A 17,564-nucleotide genomic window follows, 5' to 3' on the forward strand; every position below is an offset into this window, starting at 1 on the left:
AAATTCCCTCCCAGTCCCTCCCAGTGCCCTTTAAATCCTCTCCCAGTCCCACCAGTCCACCCCAGTTCCCTTCCAGCCCTCCCCAATCCCCTCCCAGTGCTCCCAGTCCCCCCCATATCCTTCCCAGTTCCCCCCAGTCCCTCCCAGTCCCCATAAATCCCTTCCCAGTGCCCCCCAAATCACTTCCCAGTCCCTCCCAGTGCTCCCAGTTCATCCCAGTTCACTCCCAGTCCCCCCCAAATCCCCTCCAGTGCTCCCAGTCCCCCCCAAACCCCCTCCCAGTCCCCTCCCAGTCCCTCCCAGTTCCCCCTAAATCCCCTCCCAGTGCTCCCAGTCCCTCCCAGTGCTCCCAGTCGCTCACCAGGCAGGGGGCGTGGCTGAAGCCGTACAGGGTGGGCAGGGGGTCGCTGCCCGGGACCCCCCCCAGGTGCAATCCCACCAGGAGCCGCCGGGGGGCGCCCCCCGCCCCCCCCTCGGGCTCCTCCCGCACCAGCACAAAATCGGGGCGCACCTTCCTGGGGGGGGAGGGAGAGAGAGCTCAGGGGGTCCCCAAATCCCCCCGACCCCCCCCCCAAAAATCCCAAACCCTGAAATCCCCAAAAATAGAAAAAATCTGAGGGGTTTTTCCCCGAAAATTTTGGGGTTTTTAGCGGAAATTTGACGGTAAAATCCCCCTTCCTCGCACCCCAAAATTTGGAATTTGTGCCCAAAATCTCCTCAACCCCCCCCCCCCCACTCGATCTTCCTTGGGACCCCCAAATTCACACCCGGAACCCCAAATTCAGTGCCAAAAATGAGTGGGGACACCCCAAAACTGGATGAGGGAACCCCAAAATCAGCCCCAAAATGAGAGGCAAACCAGCACCCCAAATTCGGCCCTACGTTGAGGAGGGAACCCCAAATTCCACCCCAAAACTGAGGGAGGAAGACCCAGCACCCCAATTTTAACCCCAAAGTAAGGGAGGGGACCCCAAATCCAGCCCCAAAACTGAGAAGAGAACCCCAAAATTGAGGAGGGAACCCCAAAATCCACCCCAAAATAACAGAGGGGACCCCAAATTCAGCCCCAAAACTGGGGGGGAACCCCAAATTCAGCCCCAAAATTGAGAGGAGAACCCAAAATTGAGGAGGGAACCCCAAATCCACCCAAAAATAACAGAGGGGACCCCAAATTCAGCCCCAAAACTGGGGGGGAACCCCAAATTCAACCCCAAAATTGAGAAGAGAACCCAAAAATTGAGGAGGGAACCCCAAAATCCACCCCAAAATAATAGAGGGGACCCCAAATTCAGCCCAAAATTGAGACGAGAACCCCAAATTGAGGAGGGAACCCCAAAATCCACCCCAAAATAATAGAGGGGACCCCAAATTCAGCCCCAAAATTGGGGGAGACCCCAAATTCAGCCCCAAAATTGAGAAGAGAACCCCAAAATTAAGGAGGGAACCCCAAATTTCAGCCCCCAAAAATGGGGGAGGGGCCCAAATCCACCCCAAAATTGAGGAGGGGACCCCAAATCCACCCCAAACCAAAGGAGGGGACCCCAAATTGGAGAAGGGAACCCCAAATTCACCCGAAATTGAGGAGCTGACCCCAAATCCAGCCCCCAAAACTGGGGAGGACCCCAAATTCAGCCCCCAAAAGGAGAAGGGAACCCCAAAATGAAGGAGGGGACCCCAAATTTCCTCCCCAAATTTGGGGGGGGGTCCCCAGCTCGTACCTGGAGCCCCCCCGGGGGGGGGGTCGATGCTGACGCTGCTAAAGGAGGGCGCCGTGGGTGGAGGCGGCCAAGGAGAGCTCCGAGAACTGGGCCTGGGGGACCCCAAAATCCAGGGGGGGACACCCCAAAAACCGCCGGGGGCCCCCCAAAAACCTCCCTGGGACCCCTCAGTCCCGCCCCAAACCTGGCCAGGGCCCCGAGTCGGGTTAAAAAAAGAGATTTTTAGGAGAAATTCAGATTTAAGAAGGGTTCAAACTGCCCTGAAATTGAAGAGGGGGCCCCAAAAAATTTACTCTGAACCCCAAAATTGGAGGGAGGAATTGGGGAGGGGGGGGTTAGGAACATGGACCCCAAATTCTCCAGGGAACCCCAAAAAGCTTTGAATTGAGACAAGATTTCGGGGCACCCCCCCCAAAGTTTCCCTCAGGACCCCAAACCTGAACCCCAAATCTGGGGAGGGATTGGGGGGTTCAGAGCCCCCCAAAATTTGGGCCAGGCCCCAAAATCCAGGGCAATCCCAAATGCAGAACCCCCAAATTCTCCCAGGACCCCCCCCCCAAAAACCAACCCGAACCCCAAAAATCGGGAGGGACCCCAAAATCCTTGGAAGACCCCAAAATCGGGAGGACCCCAAAACTTAGAGACCCCCAAATTTTAGGGGTGACCCCAAAACCGGCCCACCAAAATCAGGGGGGAGCCCCCAAACTTTTGAGAGACCCCAAAATTTGTTTTTTGGGGGGGAAGGGTCCCAAAATGAGGGAGGGGAGGCCCCGAATTTTTAGGGGGACCCCAAAATTTAAGGGGGGGGTCCCCAAACTCACCTGCTCCACCCTCAGCTCCACGTCCCCGTGCACGGATTTGCCCTTGAAGGGTTTCACCCTGGGGGGGACCCCAAAATTGGAGAGACCCCTCCCCAAAATTCCCATCCCCCACCCCCAAATCAATCCCCAACCCCCCCTCCCCAAATTAAAGCGCCACAGGTGGCCCCAAAAATCTGAGACCCCTCCCCAAAATTGAGAGAACCCCCCCCAAAAATCTGAGACCCCCCCCCCAAATCTGAACCCTCCCCCCCCTCCAATGTGAGACCCCCTCCCAAAAATCCGGGGGGTCCCAAAGGAGATTTGGGGGGCCAGGGTGGGGGAGGGGGCATTGGGGGGGTCCCATGACTGAGAATTTGGGGGGGGGGGGTCCCAGGAAGGGGGGAATTGGGGGGGTCCCATGACTGGAATTTGGGGGGGGGTCCCAGGAAGGGGGAATTGGGGGGGGGTCCCATGACTGGAATTTGGGGGGGGGGGTCCCAGTACGTACCAGTCCGTGCCGGGGGGGGCGATCACGAGCAGCAGCGGCGCTGTGGGGGGAGGGGTCCGGGGGGGTCTCCCCGCCCCTCCCCCAGCTGAGGGGGGGTCTCCACCCATCCCCCCCCCCCGCCAGGAAATTCCCGTCCGAGAGGCGGCGCCGCAGGAAATCCATCACGGGGGGGGGGGTCCTGGGGGGTCCTGGGGGGGGTCCTGGGGGGGGGTTGAGGTCACCTGGGGGTCTTGGGGGGTCTGGGGGGGGCTTGGGGAGGTCACCTGGGACTCACCTGAGGGGGAGGGGTCACATGAGGGTCACCTGAGGGGTCACCTGGGGGGGGTCCTGAGGGGGGGGTCCCACCTGTGGGATCACCTGGGACTTACCTGGGGGGGAGAACCTGGGGGGGAATGTGGGGGAGGGGTCTTAAGGGGGGGGAGGGACAGGGCTATAGGGGAGGGGGTTTATGGGGGAGGGGGATTTATGGGGGAGGGGGGGCGGCGGGGCCGGAGCCGCTGCCGGGGGGGGGGGGTCCCTGGGGGGAGGGGGAAGGGGGAAAAGGGGGGGCGGGGCCCTGGGGACCCCTCTGGGCTGAGCACCCGCGGGATGCGCCCCAAAAATCCCCCCCAAAAAAATCCCCCCCCAAAATCCTCCCCAAAAACCATCCCCGGGCGGCCCCGCCCCGCCCGCGTCACTTCCGGCCACGCCCCGGCCACGCCCTGCGAGTGATGGGTGTGGTTTAAATATGACGTCACATCGGCCACACCCCTGGTTCTGCAGAAAGAGGCGGGGCATGGAAGGGTGGGGTCCGTGACGTCATCGCCGAAATCTGCTGGCGGCCCCTCCCCCACCGGGGTCCCCCCCTTTCCCCTCCCCCCCCCCCGTGACCGCCCCTCCCCCACTCGCGTCGGAGCCGTTTCGATGCTGGGATTTTATTGGGGGGGGGGGAGGGGCCGGGGGGGGAGTTTGGGGTAAATCCGGGCGGGTTTGGGGTCCCGGGGGGTCCCACGAGGTCACCGAGAGTCTCCTTCCTCTGGGGGGGGGGGGAGGGGGAGGTCAATGGCAGACCCCTGCCCCTCCCCCCCCTTCAAGGACCCATCCTGCCTCTCCCCCACCCAGGGGGATTCCCTCTGCCCCTCCCCCACCCCGGGGGATTCCCTCTGCCCCTCCCCCACCCAGGGGGATTCCCTCTGCCCCTCCCCCACCCCGGGGGATTTCCTCTGCCCCTCCCCCCCTCTTTGGGGTATTCCCTGCCCTTCCCCCCGCACGGAGCCCATCTTGCCCCTCCCCCCGGGGGGATTCCCTCTGCCCCTCCCCCCCTCTCTGGGGGATCCCCCCGCCCCTCCCCCGCTGACCCTCGGGGTGGGGGCAGGGCAGGACGTTCCGGCACGGCCGCGATTCCTCCAGGCGGAGCCGCTGCCCCTGCAGGGCGGTGCAGAGGGGGCGCGGAGCCCCCCAGAACGAGACCGGGGAGACCCCGGGAGAGCCCACCCGGGGCACCGTCATCCTGGGGGGTGGGGCACGGGGGGGATGGGGGTCAGCTCTGCCCCATTGGGACCCCACAGAGACCCCACAGAGACCCCACAGAGACCCCACAGATCTCCCCCAGGCCCATAAATCCCCCCGGCCCCATAAACACCCCCATGACCCTACCCTGAACCCCAAAGATCCCCCCCAGCCCCAGATCTCCTTCCAGCCCCCACAGCCCCCCTGGCCCCATAGAAACCCCCAGCCCCAGAAAAGCCCCATAGATACCCCCCCAGCCCCATAAACCCCCCAGCCACATAAACCCCCCCCAGCCCCATAGAAACCCCCAGCCCAGAAAAGCCCACATTCCCCCCAGCCCCATAAACCCCCCAGCCTCACATCCCCCCCAGCCCCATAGAACCCCCAGCCCCAGAAAAGCCCCATAGAAGCCCCATAGATCCCCCCAGCCCCATAAACCCCTCAACCCCATACCCCCCCTCAGTTCCACAGATCTCCCAGCCCCATAAACCCCCCAACCTCATAAACCCCCCCCAGCCCCATAGAACCCCCAGCCCCAGAAAAGCCCCATAGATCCCCCCAGCCCCATAAACCCCCCAGCCTCATAAACCCCCCCAGCCCCATAGAAACCCCCAGCCCCAGAAAAGCCCCACATTCCCCCCAACCCCATAAACCCCCCAGCCTCATAAACCCCCCCAGCCCCATAAACCCCCCAACCTCATAAACCCCCCCCAGCCCCATAGAAACCCCCAGCCCCAGAAAAGCCCCACATCCCCCCCAGCCCCATAAACCCCCCAACCTCATAAACCCCCCCCAGCCCCATAGAAACCCCCCAGCCTCACATCCCCCCCAGCCCCATAGAAACCCCCAGCCCCAGAAAAGCCCCATAGAAGCCCCATAGATCCCCCCAGCCCCATAAACCCCCCCAACCCCATACCCCCCTCAGCTCCACAGATCCCCCCAGCCCCATAAACCCCCCAGCCTCACATCCCCCCCAGCCCCAGAAAAGCCCCCAGCCCCAGAAAAGCCCCATAGATCCCCCCAGCCCCATAAACCCCCCAACCTCATAAACCCCCCCCAGCCCCATAGAAACCCCCAGCCCCAGAAAAGCCCCATAGAAGCCCCACAGCCCCATAGATCCCCCCAGCCCCATAAACCCCCCAACCTCACATCCCCCCCAGCCCCATAGAAACCCCCAGCTCCAGAAAAGCCCCATATTCCCCCCAACCCCATAAACCCCCCAACCTCATAAACCCCCCCCCAGCCCCATAAACCCCCCAGCCTCACATCCCCCCCAGCCCCATAGAAACCCCCAGGCCCAGAAAAGCCCCATATTCCCCCCAGCCCCATAAAACCCCCAGCCTCATAAACCCCCCCCAGCCCCATAGAAACCCCCAGCCTCACATCCCCCTCAGCCCCACATCCCCCCCAGCCCCATAAACCCCCCAACCTCATAAACCCCCCCCCAGCCCCATAGAAACCCCCGGCGCCATAAAAGCCCCATAGAAACCCCACAGCCCCATAAACCCCCCAAGACCCCATATCGCCCCTGACCCCATATCCCCCCCCAGACCCCACAAACCCCCCCCCAGCCCCCCAAAGCCCCCAGCCCCCCACTCACGGGTACTCGGGCAGGCTGGCCCGGCACTCGCGGCTGCGGCTGCGGCTGGGGCTGGCCCCGCAGGGGGGGGTGCAGAGCCCCCAGGGGCTCCAGTCCGACCAGTTCCCCTGCACTGGGAGGGCACAGGGCAGCGTCACCCCCCGCCCCACAGCGCCCCATAGGGCAGGGGGGGCTGCTGGGGGGAGGGGGCTCTGTGGGGGGTGGGGGTGTCCCTGTAAGGGTCTATGGGGGCAGCTCTAGGGGTGTGGGGCAGCAATAGGGGCTTCAAACAGGACCCATGGGGCAGTTATGGGGCAGCTGTGGGGCAGGGCAGCTCTAGGGGGTCCCAACACGATCTGTGGGGCAGCTTTGGGGAGGTTTTGGGGCTCCCTCTGGATCCATGGGGCAGTTCTGGGGTGCTCTGGGATCCTCCCGATCCATGGGGCAGCCCTGGGGAGGTTTTGGGGCTCCATGGGGAGGTTTTGGGGCTCTGTGGGGCAGCCCTGGGGAGGTTTTGGGGCTCCCCCCGATCCATGGGGCAGCCCCGGGGAGGTTCTGGGGCTCCGTGGGTCAGCCCTGGGGAGGTTTTGGGGTTCCCCCTGGATCTATGGGGCAGCCCTGGGGAGGTTTTAGGGCTCCATGGGGAGGTTTTGGGGCTCTGTGGGGCAGCCCTGGGGAGGTTTTGGGGCTCCCCAGGTCTGTGGGGCAGCCCTGGGGCTATCCCAGGATCCATGGGGCAGTAATGGGGAGGTTTTGGGGCTCCATGGGTCAGCCATGAGAAGGTTTTGGGCTTCCCCCCGATCCATAGGGCAGCTGTGGGGCTATCCCAGGATCCATGGGGCAGCCCTAGGGAGGTTTTGGGGCTCCCCACGATCCATGGGGCAGCCATGGGGAGGTTTTGGGGCTCCCCCCGATCCATGGGTCAGACCCGTGGAGGTTTTGGGGCTCCCCCCGATCCATGGGGCAGCCCCGGGGAGGTTCTGGGGCTCCCCCCGATCCATGGGGCAGCTGTGGGGCTATCCCAGGATCCATGGGGCAGCCCCGGGGAGGTTCTGGGGCTCCCCCCGATCCATGGGGCAGCCCCGGGGAGGTTCTGGGGCTCCGTGGGTCAGCCCTGGGGAGGTTTTGGGGCTCCCCCTGGATCTATGGGGCAGCCCTAGGGAGGTTTTGGGGCTCCCCCCGATCCATGGGGCAGCCCCGGGGAGGTTTTGGGGCTCCCCCCGATCCATGGGGCAGCCATGGGGAGGTTTTGGGGCTTCCCCCGATCCATGGGGCAGCCATGGGGAGGTTTTGGGGCTCCCCCCGATCCATGGGGCAGCCCCGGGGAGGTTCTGGGGCTCCCCCCGATCCATGGGGCAGCCCCGGGGAGGTTCTGGGGCTCCGTGGGTCAGCCCCGGGGAGGTTTTGGGGCTCCGTGGGTCAGTCCTGGGGAGGTTTTGGGGCTCCCCCCGATCCATGGGGCAGCCCCGGGGAGGTTTTGGGGCTCCCCCCGATCCATAGGGCAGCTGTGGGGCTATCCCAGGATCCATGGGGCAGCCCTGGGGAGGTTTTGGGGCTCCATGGGTCAGCCATGGGGAGGTTTTGGGGCTCTCTGGGGAGGTTCTGGGGCTCCCCCCGATCCATGGGGCAGCCCCGGGGAGGTTCTGGGGCTCCCCCCGATCCATGGGGCAGCCCCGGGGAGGTTCTGGGGCTCCGTGGGGCTGTCCCCCCACTCACGGATGCAGTTGTGCAGGCTGTAGCAGGCGCGCAGCTCGATGGAGCCGCCGCGCTCCGTGGGGCAGGCGGCGCCCCCCGGGCTGTGCCCCTCGCAGTCCCGCGTGCGCTTCTGCTGCCCCACGGCCCGGCTGCAGCTGATGTCACCCCAGGGCCGCTGGCAGGGACTCCAGGGACCCCAGGGACCCCAGTGCACCGGGGCTGGGGGGACACGGGGGTCAGTGGGGATGGGGACAGTGGGGACAGGGCAGGGGACAGCCAGGGGACAGCGGGGACAGGGGGGAGAGGGCAGGGGACACTGCAGAGACAGCAGGGACAGCAGGGACAGGGCAGGGGAGAGCCAGGGGACAGCGGGGAGAGGGCAGGGGAGAGCCAGGGAATGGGGACAGGGCAGGGGACAGCCAGGGAACGGGGACAGCGGGGACAATGCAGGGGACAGCCAGGGGACAGCAGGGACAGGGCAGGGGAACACCCAGGGGACAGCGGGGACAATGCAGGGGACAGCCAGGGGACAGCAGGGACAGGGCAGGGGAACACCCAGGGGACAGCGGGGACAATGCAGGGGACAGCCAGGGGACAGCAGGGACAGGGCAGGGGACAGCCAGGGGACAGCGGGGACAGGGCAGGGGACACCCAGGGAACGGGGACAGCAGGGACAGCGGGGACAGGGCAGGGGAGAGCCAGGGGACAGCGGGGAGAGGGCAGGAGACACTGCAGGGACAGCGGGACAATGCAGGGAACACCCAGGGGAAAGCGGGGACACTGCAGGGGACACTGCAGGGGACACTGCAGGGACAGCGGGACAATGCAGGGAACACCCAGGGGAAAGCGGGGACACTGCAGGGGACACTGCAGGGACAGCAGGGACAGTGGGGACAGTGCAGGGGACACTGCAGGGACAGCAGGGACAGGGCAGGGGACACCCAGGGGACAGCGGGGACACGCAGGACAGAACAGGGCCAGGAGCTCCTTTCCCTTCTTTTTTCCCTTTTCTTTTTCCCTTCTCCTTTCCTTGCTCTCTATAATTTTCCTTTTTTGCTTTTATTTCCCCTTTACATTTCCCTTTCCTTCTCCTTTTCTTATTCTACTTTTCCTTTTCCTTTTCCATTTTCCCCTCCCACTTTCCCTTTGTCTTTTACTTTTTCGTCTTCTTTCCCCTTTTTACATTTTCTTTTTTTCCCTTTTCCCCTTCCTTATCCCCTTTCGTTTTCCTTTTTTATTTTCCCTTTCCCTCAACAAACCCCGCCCACCCTCAAACCACGCCCACTCATAAACCACGCCCACCAACCACACCCAAACCAGCCCCACCCACCAGACCACGCCCCCACTTTTCAACCCAAACCCCGCCTCAGAGCACCACACCCACCTGACCACACCCATTTAAGCGCCGCCCAAACCCACCACACCCACCTGACCACACCCACTTAAGCCCCGCCCCTCACCTGGGCAGGGGTCGCGGGGCCCGCAGAGCCCCCGCCGGGTCTGGGGTCCCTCGCAGCCCCTCCCCCCGTGTTTTGGGGAGGGGGCGTCACAGGAGCGGCGCTGAACGACCCCGCCCAGGCCGCACGTGACCGGGCAGGGCGTAGCCGGAGACCACGCCCCCCACGCGCCGTCCACTGTGGGGGAGGGGAGGGGTCAGCCTGGGGGGGGGGGGTCCCGGAGGTCGTGAGGGGTTTTGGGGGGTCCGGCGGGGTCTGGGGGGGGGGTCCTGGGGGGTTTGGGGGGGCCCTGGGGGGGTCCTGAGGAGATCTTGGGGGTCCAAGGAGTCTCAGGGTTAGGGGAGGTCAGGGGGGTCCCAGGGAGTTTTGGGGGGTCCTGAGGGGGTCTCGAGAGGTCCTGAGGGGTCTCGGGGGGTCTTGGGAAAATCGGAGGGGGGTCTCAAGGAGTTCTTGGGGGTCCCGGTGGGTATTGGGGGGTCCTCGGGGGTCGCGAGGGTCCCCGGGGTCTTGAGAGGTCTTGGGGGATCCTGAGGGGTTCTGGGGGGTCCCGGGGGTCCTGAGGAGTTCCGGGGGGTCTAAGGGGGTCCTGAGGGGCTCTGGGGGGGTCTCAGGGGTCCTGAGGGGTTCTGGGGGGGTCTCAGAGGGTCTCAGGGGTCCTGAGGGGTTCTGGGGGGGTCTCAGGGGTCCTGAGGGGTTCTGGGGGGGTCTCAGGGGGTCCTGAGGGGTTCTGGGGGGGTCTCAGAGGGTCTCGGGGGTCCTGAGGGGTTCTGGGGGTGTCTCAGAGGGTCTCAGGGGTCCTGAGGGGTTCTGGGGGGGTCTCAGGGTTCCTGAGGGGTCCTGGGGGGGTCTCAGAGGGTCTCAGGGGTCCTGAGGGGTTCTGGGGGGGTCTCAGGGGGTCGTGAGGGGTTCTGGGGGGGTCTCAGGGGGTTCTGGGGGGGTCTCAGAGGGTCTCAGGGGTCCTGAGGGGTTCTGGGGGGGGTCTCAGGGGTCCTGAGGGGTTCTGGGGGGGTCCCGGGGGTCGCGGGGGTCTCACCGGGGCAGGGCGGCAGCCCCGGGCAGGGCTCGCTGCCGGTGCCGCTGCCGGGGCAGGGGTCTCCAGGGGGGTCCCGCGATGGCTCCGGGGAATCGCAGAAGCGGCGGCGGCTCCGCCTCGGGCCCGACCCCGGCCCCGACCCCCGGCACGAGCCCGAGCAGGGACCCCAAGGCCCCCACGGGCCCCAGGCGCCCGCCACTGCGGGGGGAGGGGCGTCAGGGCCAGCCCCTCCCCCACCTTGGCACCCTCCTCCACCCCATCCCCCTCCCCCACCTTCCCCTCCCCTCCTTCGGGGGTCCCGAGGGGTCCTGGGGCTCTCCCCCTCCCCCACCTTAAGGCTCTCCCACCCACCCCTCCCCCCCCCCCAAGTCTTTCTCTTCCCCCTCCCCCCCTCCCCCTCCCGCTGCCCCTCCCCCTCACCGGGGCAGGTGGCCGTTGTCCCCTGACACGCCCTCGTGTCCTCGCTGTCCCCGGGCCCGCAGGTGACCCCGCACTGGGGGGAGGGGCTGGAGCAGTTGCGGTGGCGCCGCTGGGCCCCTCCCCCCCCGCAGGTGACAGAGCAGTGTCCCCAAGGTGACCACGGGCCCCAGTGCCCCACATCTGGCAGGGACAGGGACACGGTGTCACACGGTGTCCCCAAATCCCACAGTGCCACCTCACTGTCCCCAAATCCCACAGTGTCACCCTGGTGTCCCCACATCCCACAGTGCCACCTCAATGTCCCCAATCCCACAGTGTCACCTCAATGTCCCCAAATCCTGCAGTGTCACCTCAATGTCCCCAAATCCCACAGTGTCACCTCACTGTCACCAATTCCACGGTGTCACACGGTGTCCCCAAATCCCACAGTGCCACCTCACTGTCCCCAAATCCCACAGTGCCACCTCACTGTCCCCAAATCCTGCAGCGTCACCTCAATGTCCCCAATCCCACAGTGCCACCTCAATGTCCCCAAATCCCACAGTGCCACCTCAGTGTCCCCAAATCCCCCACCTTGTCCCCAAATCCCACAGTGTCACCTCACTGTCCCCAATCCCACAGTGTCACCCCTGTGGCCTCCGTGTGTGTGTCCCCATGTCCCCCCCTGTGTCCCAGTGTCTTCCCCATGTCCCCATTGTCCCCATGTCCTCCAGTGTGCCAATGTCCCCATGTCCCTGCCATGTCCCTGTGTCTCCATGCCCCCTGTGTCCCCATTGTCCCTGTGTCCCCCCATGTGCCGATGTCCCATGTCCCCATGTTCCCATGTCCCCATTGTCCCCATGTCCCCCATTGTCCCCATGTCCCCCCATGTCCCCCCGTGTCCCACCGGGGCAGCAGCCCATGTCACAGGCCCTCAGCTGCTACTCAATGCTGTCCCCCACGTGTCCCCATTGTCCCCATATCCCCCACTGTCCCCATGTCCCCCCATGTCCCCACTGTCCACATGGCCCCCCACGTCCCCCATTGTCCCTATGTCCCCCATTGTCCCCATGCCCCCCCATTGTCCCCATTGTCCCCATGTCCCCATGTCCCCATTGTCCCCATGTCCCCATTGTCCCCATGTCCCCCCATGTCCCCCCGTGTCCCCATTGTCCCCATGTCCCCATTGTCCCCACGTCCCCATGTCCCCATGCCCCCCCGTGTCCCCATGTCCCCATTGTCCCCATGTCCCCCCATGTCCCCACTGTCCACATGCCCCCCCATGTCCCCATGTCCCCCCCGTGTCCCCCCCGTGTCCCACCAGGGCAGCAGCCCATGTCACAGGCCCTCAGCTGCCACTCGGTGCTGTCCCCCGCGTGTCCCCCGCCGTGGCCGCGGCTGCGTCCCCTCCTCTGTGTCCCCTCGTCACATGTCACCGAGCAGCTGCTCCAGGGCTCCCACGGCCCCCAGGCGCCCGGGCTGGCACAGGGACAGGGACAGCGGCGTCACTGGGGTCACCCGGGGTCACCGGGGGTCACCTGGGGTCACCTGCGGTCTCCAGGGTCACTCAATGTCACCTGAGGTCACTCAGTGTCACCTGGGGTCACCTGGGGTCACTCAGTGTCACCTGGGTTCACTCAGTGTCACCTGGGGTCGCTCAGTGACACCTGGTTCACTCAGTGTCACCGGGGTCACCTGGGGTCACTCAGTGTCACCTGAGGTCACCCAAGGTCACCAGGGGTCGCCCAAGGTCACCTGGGCCACTGAGGTCACTCAATGTCACCAGGGGTCACCAGGGGTCATCCAGGGTCCCCTGATGCCACTGGGTGTCACCCGATGTCCCCCAGCCCCTCCCAGTGTCCCCAGGTATGGGCGGGGCTAAAGAGGGTGGGGCTACAATGGGAGGGGCTTCTCTTGGTAAATAGATGGGCGTGGCTTGGTAAATATGGGTGTGTCCTTTTGTGGGCGGGGCTTAGCACAGGTAGGGCTGGAGCTTTGGGGCGTGGCCACAGGACAGGTGGGCGTGGCTTGGGAAGTGTTGCTGGTAATGGGTGTGGCCTATGATGGGCGTGGTCATGGTGGGCGTGACCGGGGGGGCGTGTCTGACCGGCAGCTGCGGCAGTGGCCGTGTGGGCGGAGCCTGTAGCCATAGGCGGGGTTCAGGCAGCAATCGGCCAATGGGAGCGGCTCCTCCCCCAGCGGCTCCGCACAGGCCCCGCCCTCTCCGTCCTCCTCCAATCGGCTGAAGCACCAGATGGGCGGGGCCTCTGGGGGCGGGGCCAGAGGTCATGGCCAGGTCACCAGTGCTCCCAGTCCCCTCAGTGCCTCCCAGTTCCTCCCAGTTCCCGCCAGTCCCTCCCAGTTCCTCCCAGTTCCCCCCAGTAACACTCTAAGCCTCCCCTCCCCCCTCCCTCTACCCGGCTCCCAGTGCTCCCAGTATCCCCACAGTGCCCTCCCAGTACACACCAGTATGCCCAGCTCCACCCTCCCAGTTCCCCTAGTGCTTCCAGTACCGCCGTGTCCCATCCCAGTTCCCCCTCCCAGTGCTCCCAGTTCCTCCCAGTGCCCCCTCCCAGTAATACCAGTGCTCCCCAGTGCCCCCTCCCAGTGCTCCCAGTGCTCCCAGTCCCTCACAGTGCCCTCTCCCAGTGCTCCCAGTTCCCCCATTCCCCCCTCCCAGTCCCTCCCAGTCCCTCCCATTGCTCCCAGTGCCCCCAGTACCGCCATGTCCCATCCCAGTCCCTCCCAGTCCCCTCTCCCAGTGCTCCCAGCTCCCCCAGTGCCGCCATGTCCCCTCCCAGTGCTCCCAGTCCCCTCTCCCAGTGCTCCCAGTTCCCCCAGTACCGCCATGTCCCATCCCAGCCCCTCCCAGTCCCCTCTCCCAGTGCTCCCAGTCCCCCTTCCCAGTGCTCCCAGTCCCCTCTCCCAGTGCTCCCAGTGCTCCCAGTCCCCCTTCCCAGTGCTCCCAGTCCCCTCTCCCAGTGCTCCCAGTGCTCCCAGTCCCCTCTCCCAGTGCTCCCAGTCCCCTCTCCCAGTGCTCCCAGTGCTCCCAGTGCTCCCAGTACCGCCGTGTCCGGTCCCGGTGCCGAGCAGGACCAGCCCCAGCCCCAGGAGCAGCCCCGGGGGCGCCATGGCTGCGGTGGGGGAGGGGCACTGGGGGCGGGGCAGCTCGGGGGGATCCCCGCCCCCCCCACAGGAAGCCCCGGCCCCTCCCCCACTCCCAAATTCCGCTTTTTTGCACCCATTTATTAAAAAACCGAAATTCCAACGGCAAAACCGGGCGGGGGGGGAGGGGCCGCGAGGGGCGGGGCTCCGCGCGCGGTGGGCGTGGCCTCGGAGTGGGCGTGGCCTCAGGGTCCCTCGCTGAACCGCGTCACCCCCCCGGGGCGGGGCCTGGCCGGAGCCTGCGGGGACAATGACGTCACCGAGGGGTCACCGAGGGGTCACCGGGTGTCCCCCAGGCCTTGGGGACACAGTGATGTCACCGAGGGGTCACCGGGTGTCCCCCAGCACCTCCCAATGTCCCCAGTGTCCCCTCACACCTGGGTGTCCCCAGTGTCCCCTGGGTGTCCCCAGTGTCCCCTCACACCTGGGTGTCCCCAGTGTCCCCTCACACCTGGGTGTCCTCTGGGTGTCCGGTGTCCCCAGTGTCCCCCTGAATGTCCCCCCCTGTCCCCATCCTCTGTCCCTGTGTCCCCACGGATGTCCCTGCTCTCCCTGTGTCCCCCTGTCCCCCTAACTGTCCCCTGTCCCCATGGATGTCCCCTGGCTGTCCCTGCTGTCCCCACTGTCCTCTGGCTGTCCCCACTCTCCCAGGTGTCCCCCACTGTCCCCAGGTGTCCCAGGTGTCCCCACCATCCCAGGTGTCCCCAGGTATCCCAGCTGTCCCCAGCTGTCCCCAGGTGCCCCAGATATCCCCGCTGTCCCCAGGTGTCCCAGCTGTCCCCAGGTGCCCCAGGTGTCCCCGCTGTCCCCAGGTATCCCCACTGTCCCCAGGTGTCCCAGCTGTCCCCAGGTGTCCCCGCCGTCCCCAGGTGTCCCCACTGTCCCCTGGCTGTCGCCACTCTCCCAGGTGTACCCCGCTGTCCCCGCCATCCCAGCTGTCTCCAGGTGTCCCAGCTGTCCCAGCTGTCCCCAGGTGTCCCAGGTGTCCCCGCCGTCCCCCGGTGTCCCCGCTGTCCCCAGGTGTCCCCGCTGTCACCTCTGCTCTCCGCCGGCCCAGCCCGCTGCCCTCCTTCCAGCCCATGGCCTGCAGCATGCGGCAGCCCAGGGGGGGCCCCTCGGTGTCCCTGTGCCACCAGGGGGTCACAGTGTCACCAGAGTGTCACACACAGTGTCACAGTGTCACAGAATGTCACACAGGGTCACACACAGTGTCACAGTGTCACACAATGTCACACAGGGTCACACACAGGGTCACACCCAGCCCGGGGGGGGCCCCTCGGTGTGCCTGTGCCACCAGGGGGTCACAGTGTCACCAGAGTCTCACAGAGTGTCACACAGGGTCACAGTGTCACACAGTGTCACACAGTGTCACACACAGTGTCACACACAGTGTCACAGTGTTACACAATGTCACACAGGGTCACACACAGTGTCACACCCAGCCCAGGGGGGGCCCCTCGGTGTCCCTGTGCCACCAGGGGGTCACAGCGTCACCCAGAGTGTCACAGTGTCACACAGGGTCACCCACAATATCACCCAGTGTCACCCAGTGTCACCCATGGGTGTCACCCATTGGGGTCCTTGTCACCCCCAGGTGTCACCCCCAGCCCCAAAGACCCCAACTCCTTACAGGGTCCCCCACCCCCTTTTTGGGATCCCCCACCCCATTTCTGAGGCTCCCCACCCCTCCTTTGGGGTCCCATCCCCATTTTTGGGGTCCCCACCCCCCATTTTTGGGAGTCCTACCCCCCATTTTTGAGGTCCCCACCCCCCATTTTTGGGGTCTCACCCCCCATTTTTGGGGTCCCATCCCCATTTTTGGGGTTCCCACCCCCCATTTTTGAGGTCCCATCCCCATTTTTGGGGTCCCCACCCCTCATTTTTGGGGTCCCCACCCCCCATTTTTGGGGTCCCATCCCCATTTTGGGGGTCCCCACCCCTCATTTTTGGGGTCCCCACCCCCCATTTTTGAGGTCCCATCCCCATTTTGGGGGTCCCCACCCTCATTTTTGGGGGTCCCCACCCCCCCTTTTTGGGGTCCCATCCCCATTTTTGGGGGTCCCCACCCCCCTTTTTTGGGGTCCTATGCCCATTTTTGGGGTCCCCACCCCCCATTTTTGGAGTCCCATCCCCATTTTTGGGGTCCCACCCCCCATTTTTGGGGTCCCATCCCCATTTTCGGGGTCTCTATCCCCCATTTTTGGGGTACCACCCCCCATGTTTGGGGTCCCCCCGTCTCTCCCCCCCCCCTGTTTTTGGGGTGCTCACCCGGGGGTCGCGGGGGGTCCCCCGAATTTGCGCCGTTTGGGCTCGGGGGGGTCGGGCCCCCCCTGCTTCTCGCGGCGCTCGGCGGCGCGGTCCCGGTACTTCATCTGGGGGGGGGGAGGGGCACGGGGTCACCCCGGCACAGGGACCCCCCCTGGGGACCCCCACCCACCCCAGGGACCCCCCGGGGACCCCCACCCACCTCAGGGACCCCCCCAAACCCCAGGGATCCCCCGGGGACCCCCACCCACCTCAGGGACCCCCCCAAACCCCAGGGACCCCCCAGGGACCCCCACCCACCTCAGGGACCCCCCCAAACCTCAGGGACCCCCCCCAGCACCCAGGGGTGCCCCCCCAGCCCTCCCCCACCCCATGGGAATGGGGACCCCCTCCCCCCCCAGTAAATGTCCCCTCCCCCGTCAATGTCCCCTCAGCCTTGGGTGGTCTCTGGGTGGCCTCCAGGTGTCCCCAGTGTCCCCTCACCTCGCTGTCCCCTCACCCCTGGGTGTCACCAGGTGTCCCTAGTGTCCCCTCACCCCTGGGTGTCCCCATTGTCCCCCAGGTGTCCCCAGTGTCCCCTCACCTCACTGTCCCCTCACCCCTGGGTGTCCCCAATGTCCCCCAGGTGTCCCCAGTGTCCCCTCACCTCACTGTCCCCTCACCCCTGGGTGTCCCCAATGTCCCCCAGTGTCACCAGTGTCCCCTCACCTCGGTGTCCCCAGTGTCCCCCAGGTGTCCCCAGTGTCCCCTCACCTCACTGTCCCCTCACCCCTGGGTGTCCCCAATGTCCCCCAGGTGTCCCCCAGGTGTCCCCCAGTGTCCCCTCACCTCGCTTTCCCCTCACCCCTGGGTGTCCCCAATGTCCCCCAGGTGTCCCCACCTGTCCCCTCACCTCGCTGTCCCCTCAGCCCTGGGTGTCCCCAATGTCCCCCAGGTGTCACCAGTGTCCCCTCACCTCACTGTCCCCTCACCCCTGGGTGTCCCCATTGTCCCCCAGGTGTCCCCAGTGTCCCCTCACCTCGCTGTCCCCTCACCCCTGGGTGTCCCCATTGTCCCCCAGGTGTCCCCAGTGTCCCCTCACCTCACTGTCCCCTCACCCCTGGGTGTCCCCATTGTCCCCCAGGTGTCCCCAGTGTCCCCTCACCTCGCTGTCCCCTCGCTCGGTTCCCTCGGTGGCGCTCAGGTGGCTCCGGCGCTGCAGCTCCAGGTTTTGCTGGGGACATTGGGGACATCGTTGGGGACATTGGGGACATTGGGGACATTAGGGAGATTGGGGACATCGGGGAGATTGGGGACATTGTGGACATTGGGGGACATTGGGGACATCACTGGGGACATTGGGGACATCGTTGGGGACATTGGGGACATTGGGGAGATTGGGGACACCATTGGGGACATTGGGGACATCGGGGAGATTGGGGACATTGTGGACATTGGGGGGACATTGGGGACATCAC

At 65.5% G+C, this 17,564-nt stretch overlaps 2 protein-coding genes across 2 annotated transcripts in view; both read right to left on the bottom strand.

The window, feature by feature from the left end:
* LOC132322743 (synapsin-2-like) overlaps window positions 1-3,204 on the bottom strand; it is an 8,515-nt gene extending 5,311 nt beyond the window's left edge. Inside the window, exons 1-4 of the mRNA XM_059837450.1 lie at window positions 3,027-3,204; window positions 2,540-2,597; window positions 1,719-1,810; window positions 362-515 (exon numbers count right to left, since the gene is read on the bottom strand). Coding sequence (XP_059693433.1) covers window positions 362-515; window positions 1,719-1,810; window positions 2,540-2,597; window positions 3,027-3,188 — 466 coding nt within the window. The 5' untranslated portion in view covers window positions 3,189-3,204. The remainder of the gene's footprint in view (window positions 1-361; window positions 516-1,718; window positions 1,811-2,539; window positions 2,598-3,026) is intronic.
* A 723-nt stretch (window positions 3,205-3,927) lies between these two features.
* On the bottom strand, window positions 3,928-17,321 carry CFP (complement factor properdin). Its single transcript, XM_059837452.1, has 13 exons — window positions 17,252-17,321; window positions 16,111-16,214; window positions 14,879-14,966; window positions 13,743-14,081; window positions 12,785-12,944; window positions 11,999-12,156; window positions 10,699-10,878; window positions 10,279-10,476; window positions 9,249-9,422; window positions 7,810-8,007; window positions 6,115-6,226; window positions 4,364-4,515; window positions 3,928-4,041 (listed from the first exon to the last, which is right to left on the bottom strand). Exons 4-13 carry the CDS (start codon window positions 13,807-13,809, stop codon window positions 4,022-4,024), a joined length of 1,419 nt encoding a protein of 472 aa, XP_059693435.1. The 5' UTR covers window positions 13,810-14,081; window positions 14,879-14,966; window positions 16,111-16,214; window positions 17,252-17,321; the 3' UTR covers window positions 3,928-4,021.
* Between the last annotated feature and the right edge of the window lie 243 nt (window positions 17,322-17,564).

This window comes from Haemorhous mexicanus (genome assembly GCF_027477595.1).
Source record: "Haemorhous mexicanus isolate bHaeMex1 chromosome 35 unlocalized genomic scaffold, bHaeMex1.pri SUPER_35_unloc_5, whole genome shotgun sequence".
Taxonomy (NCBI): domain Eukaryota; kingdom Metazoa; phylum Chordata; class Aves; order Passeriformes; family Fringillidae; genus Haemorhous; species Haemorhous mexicanus.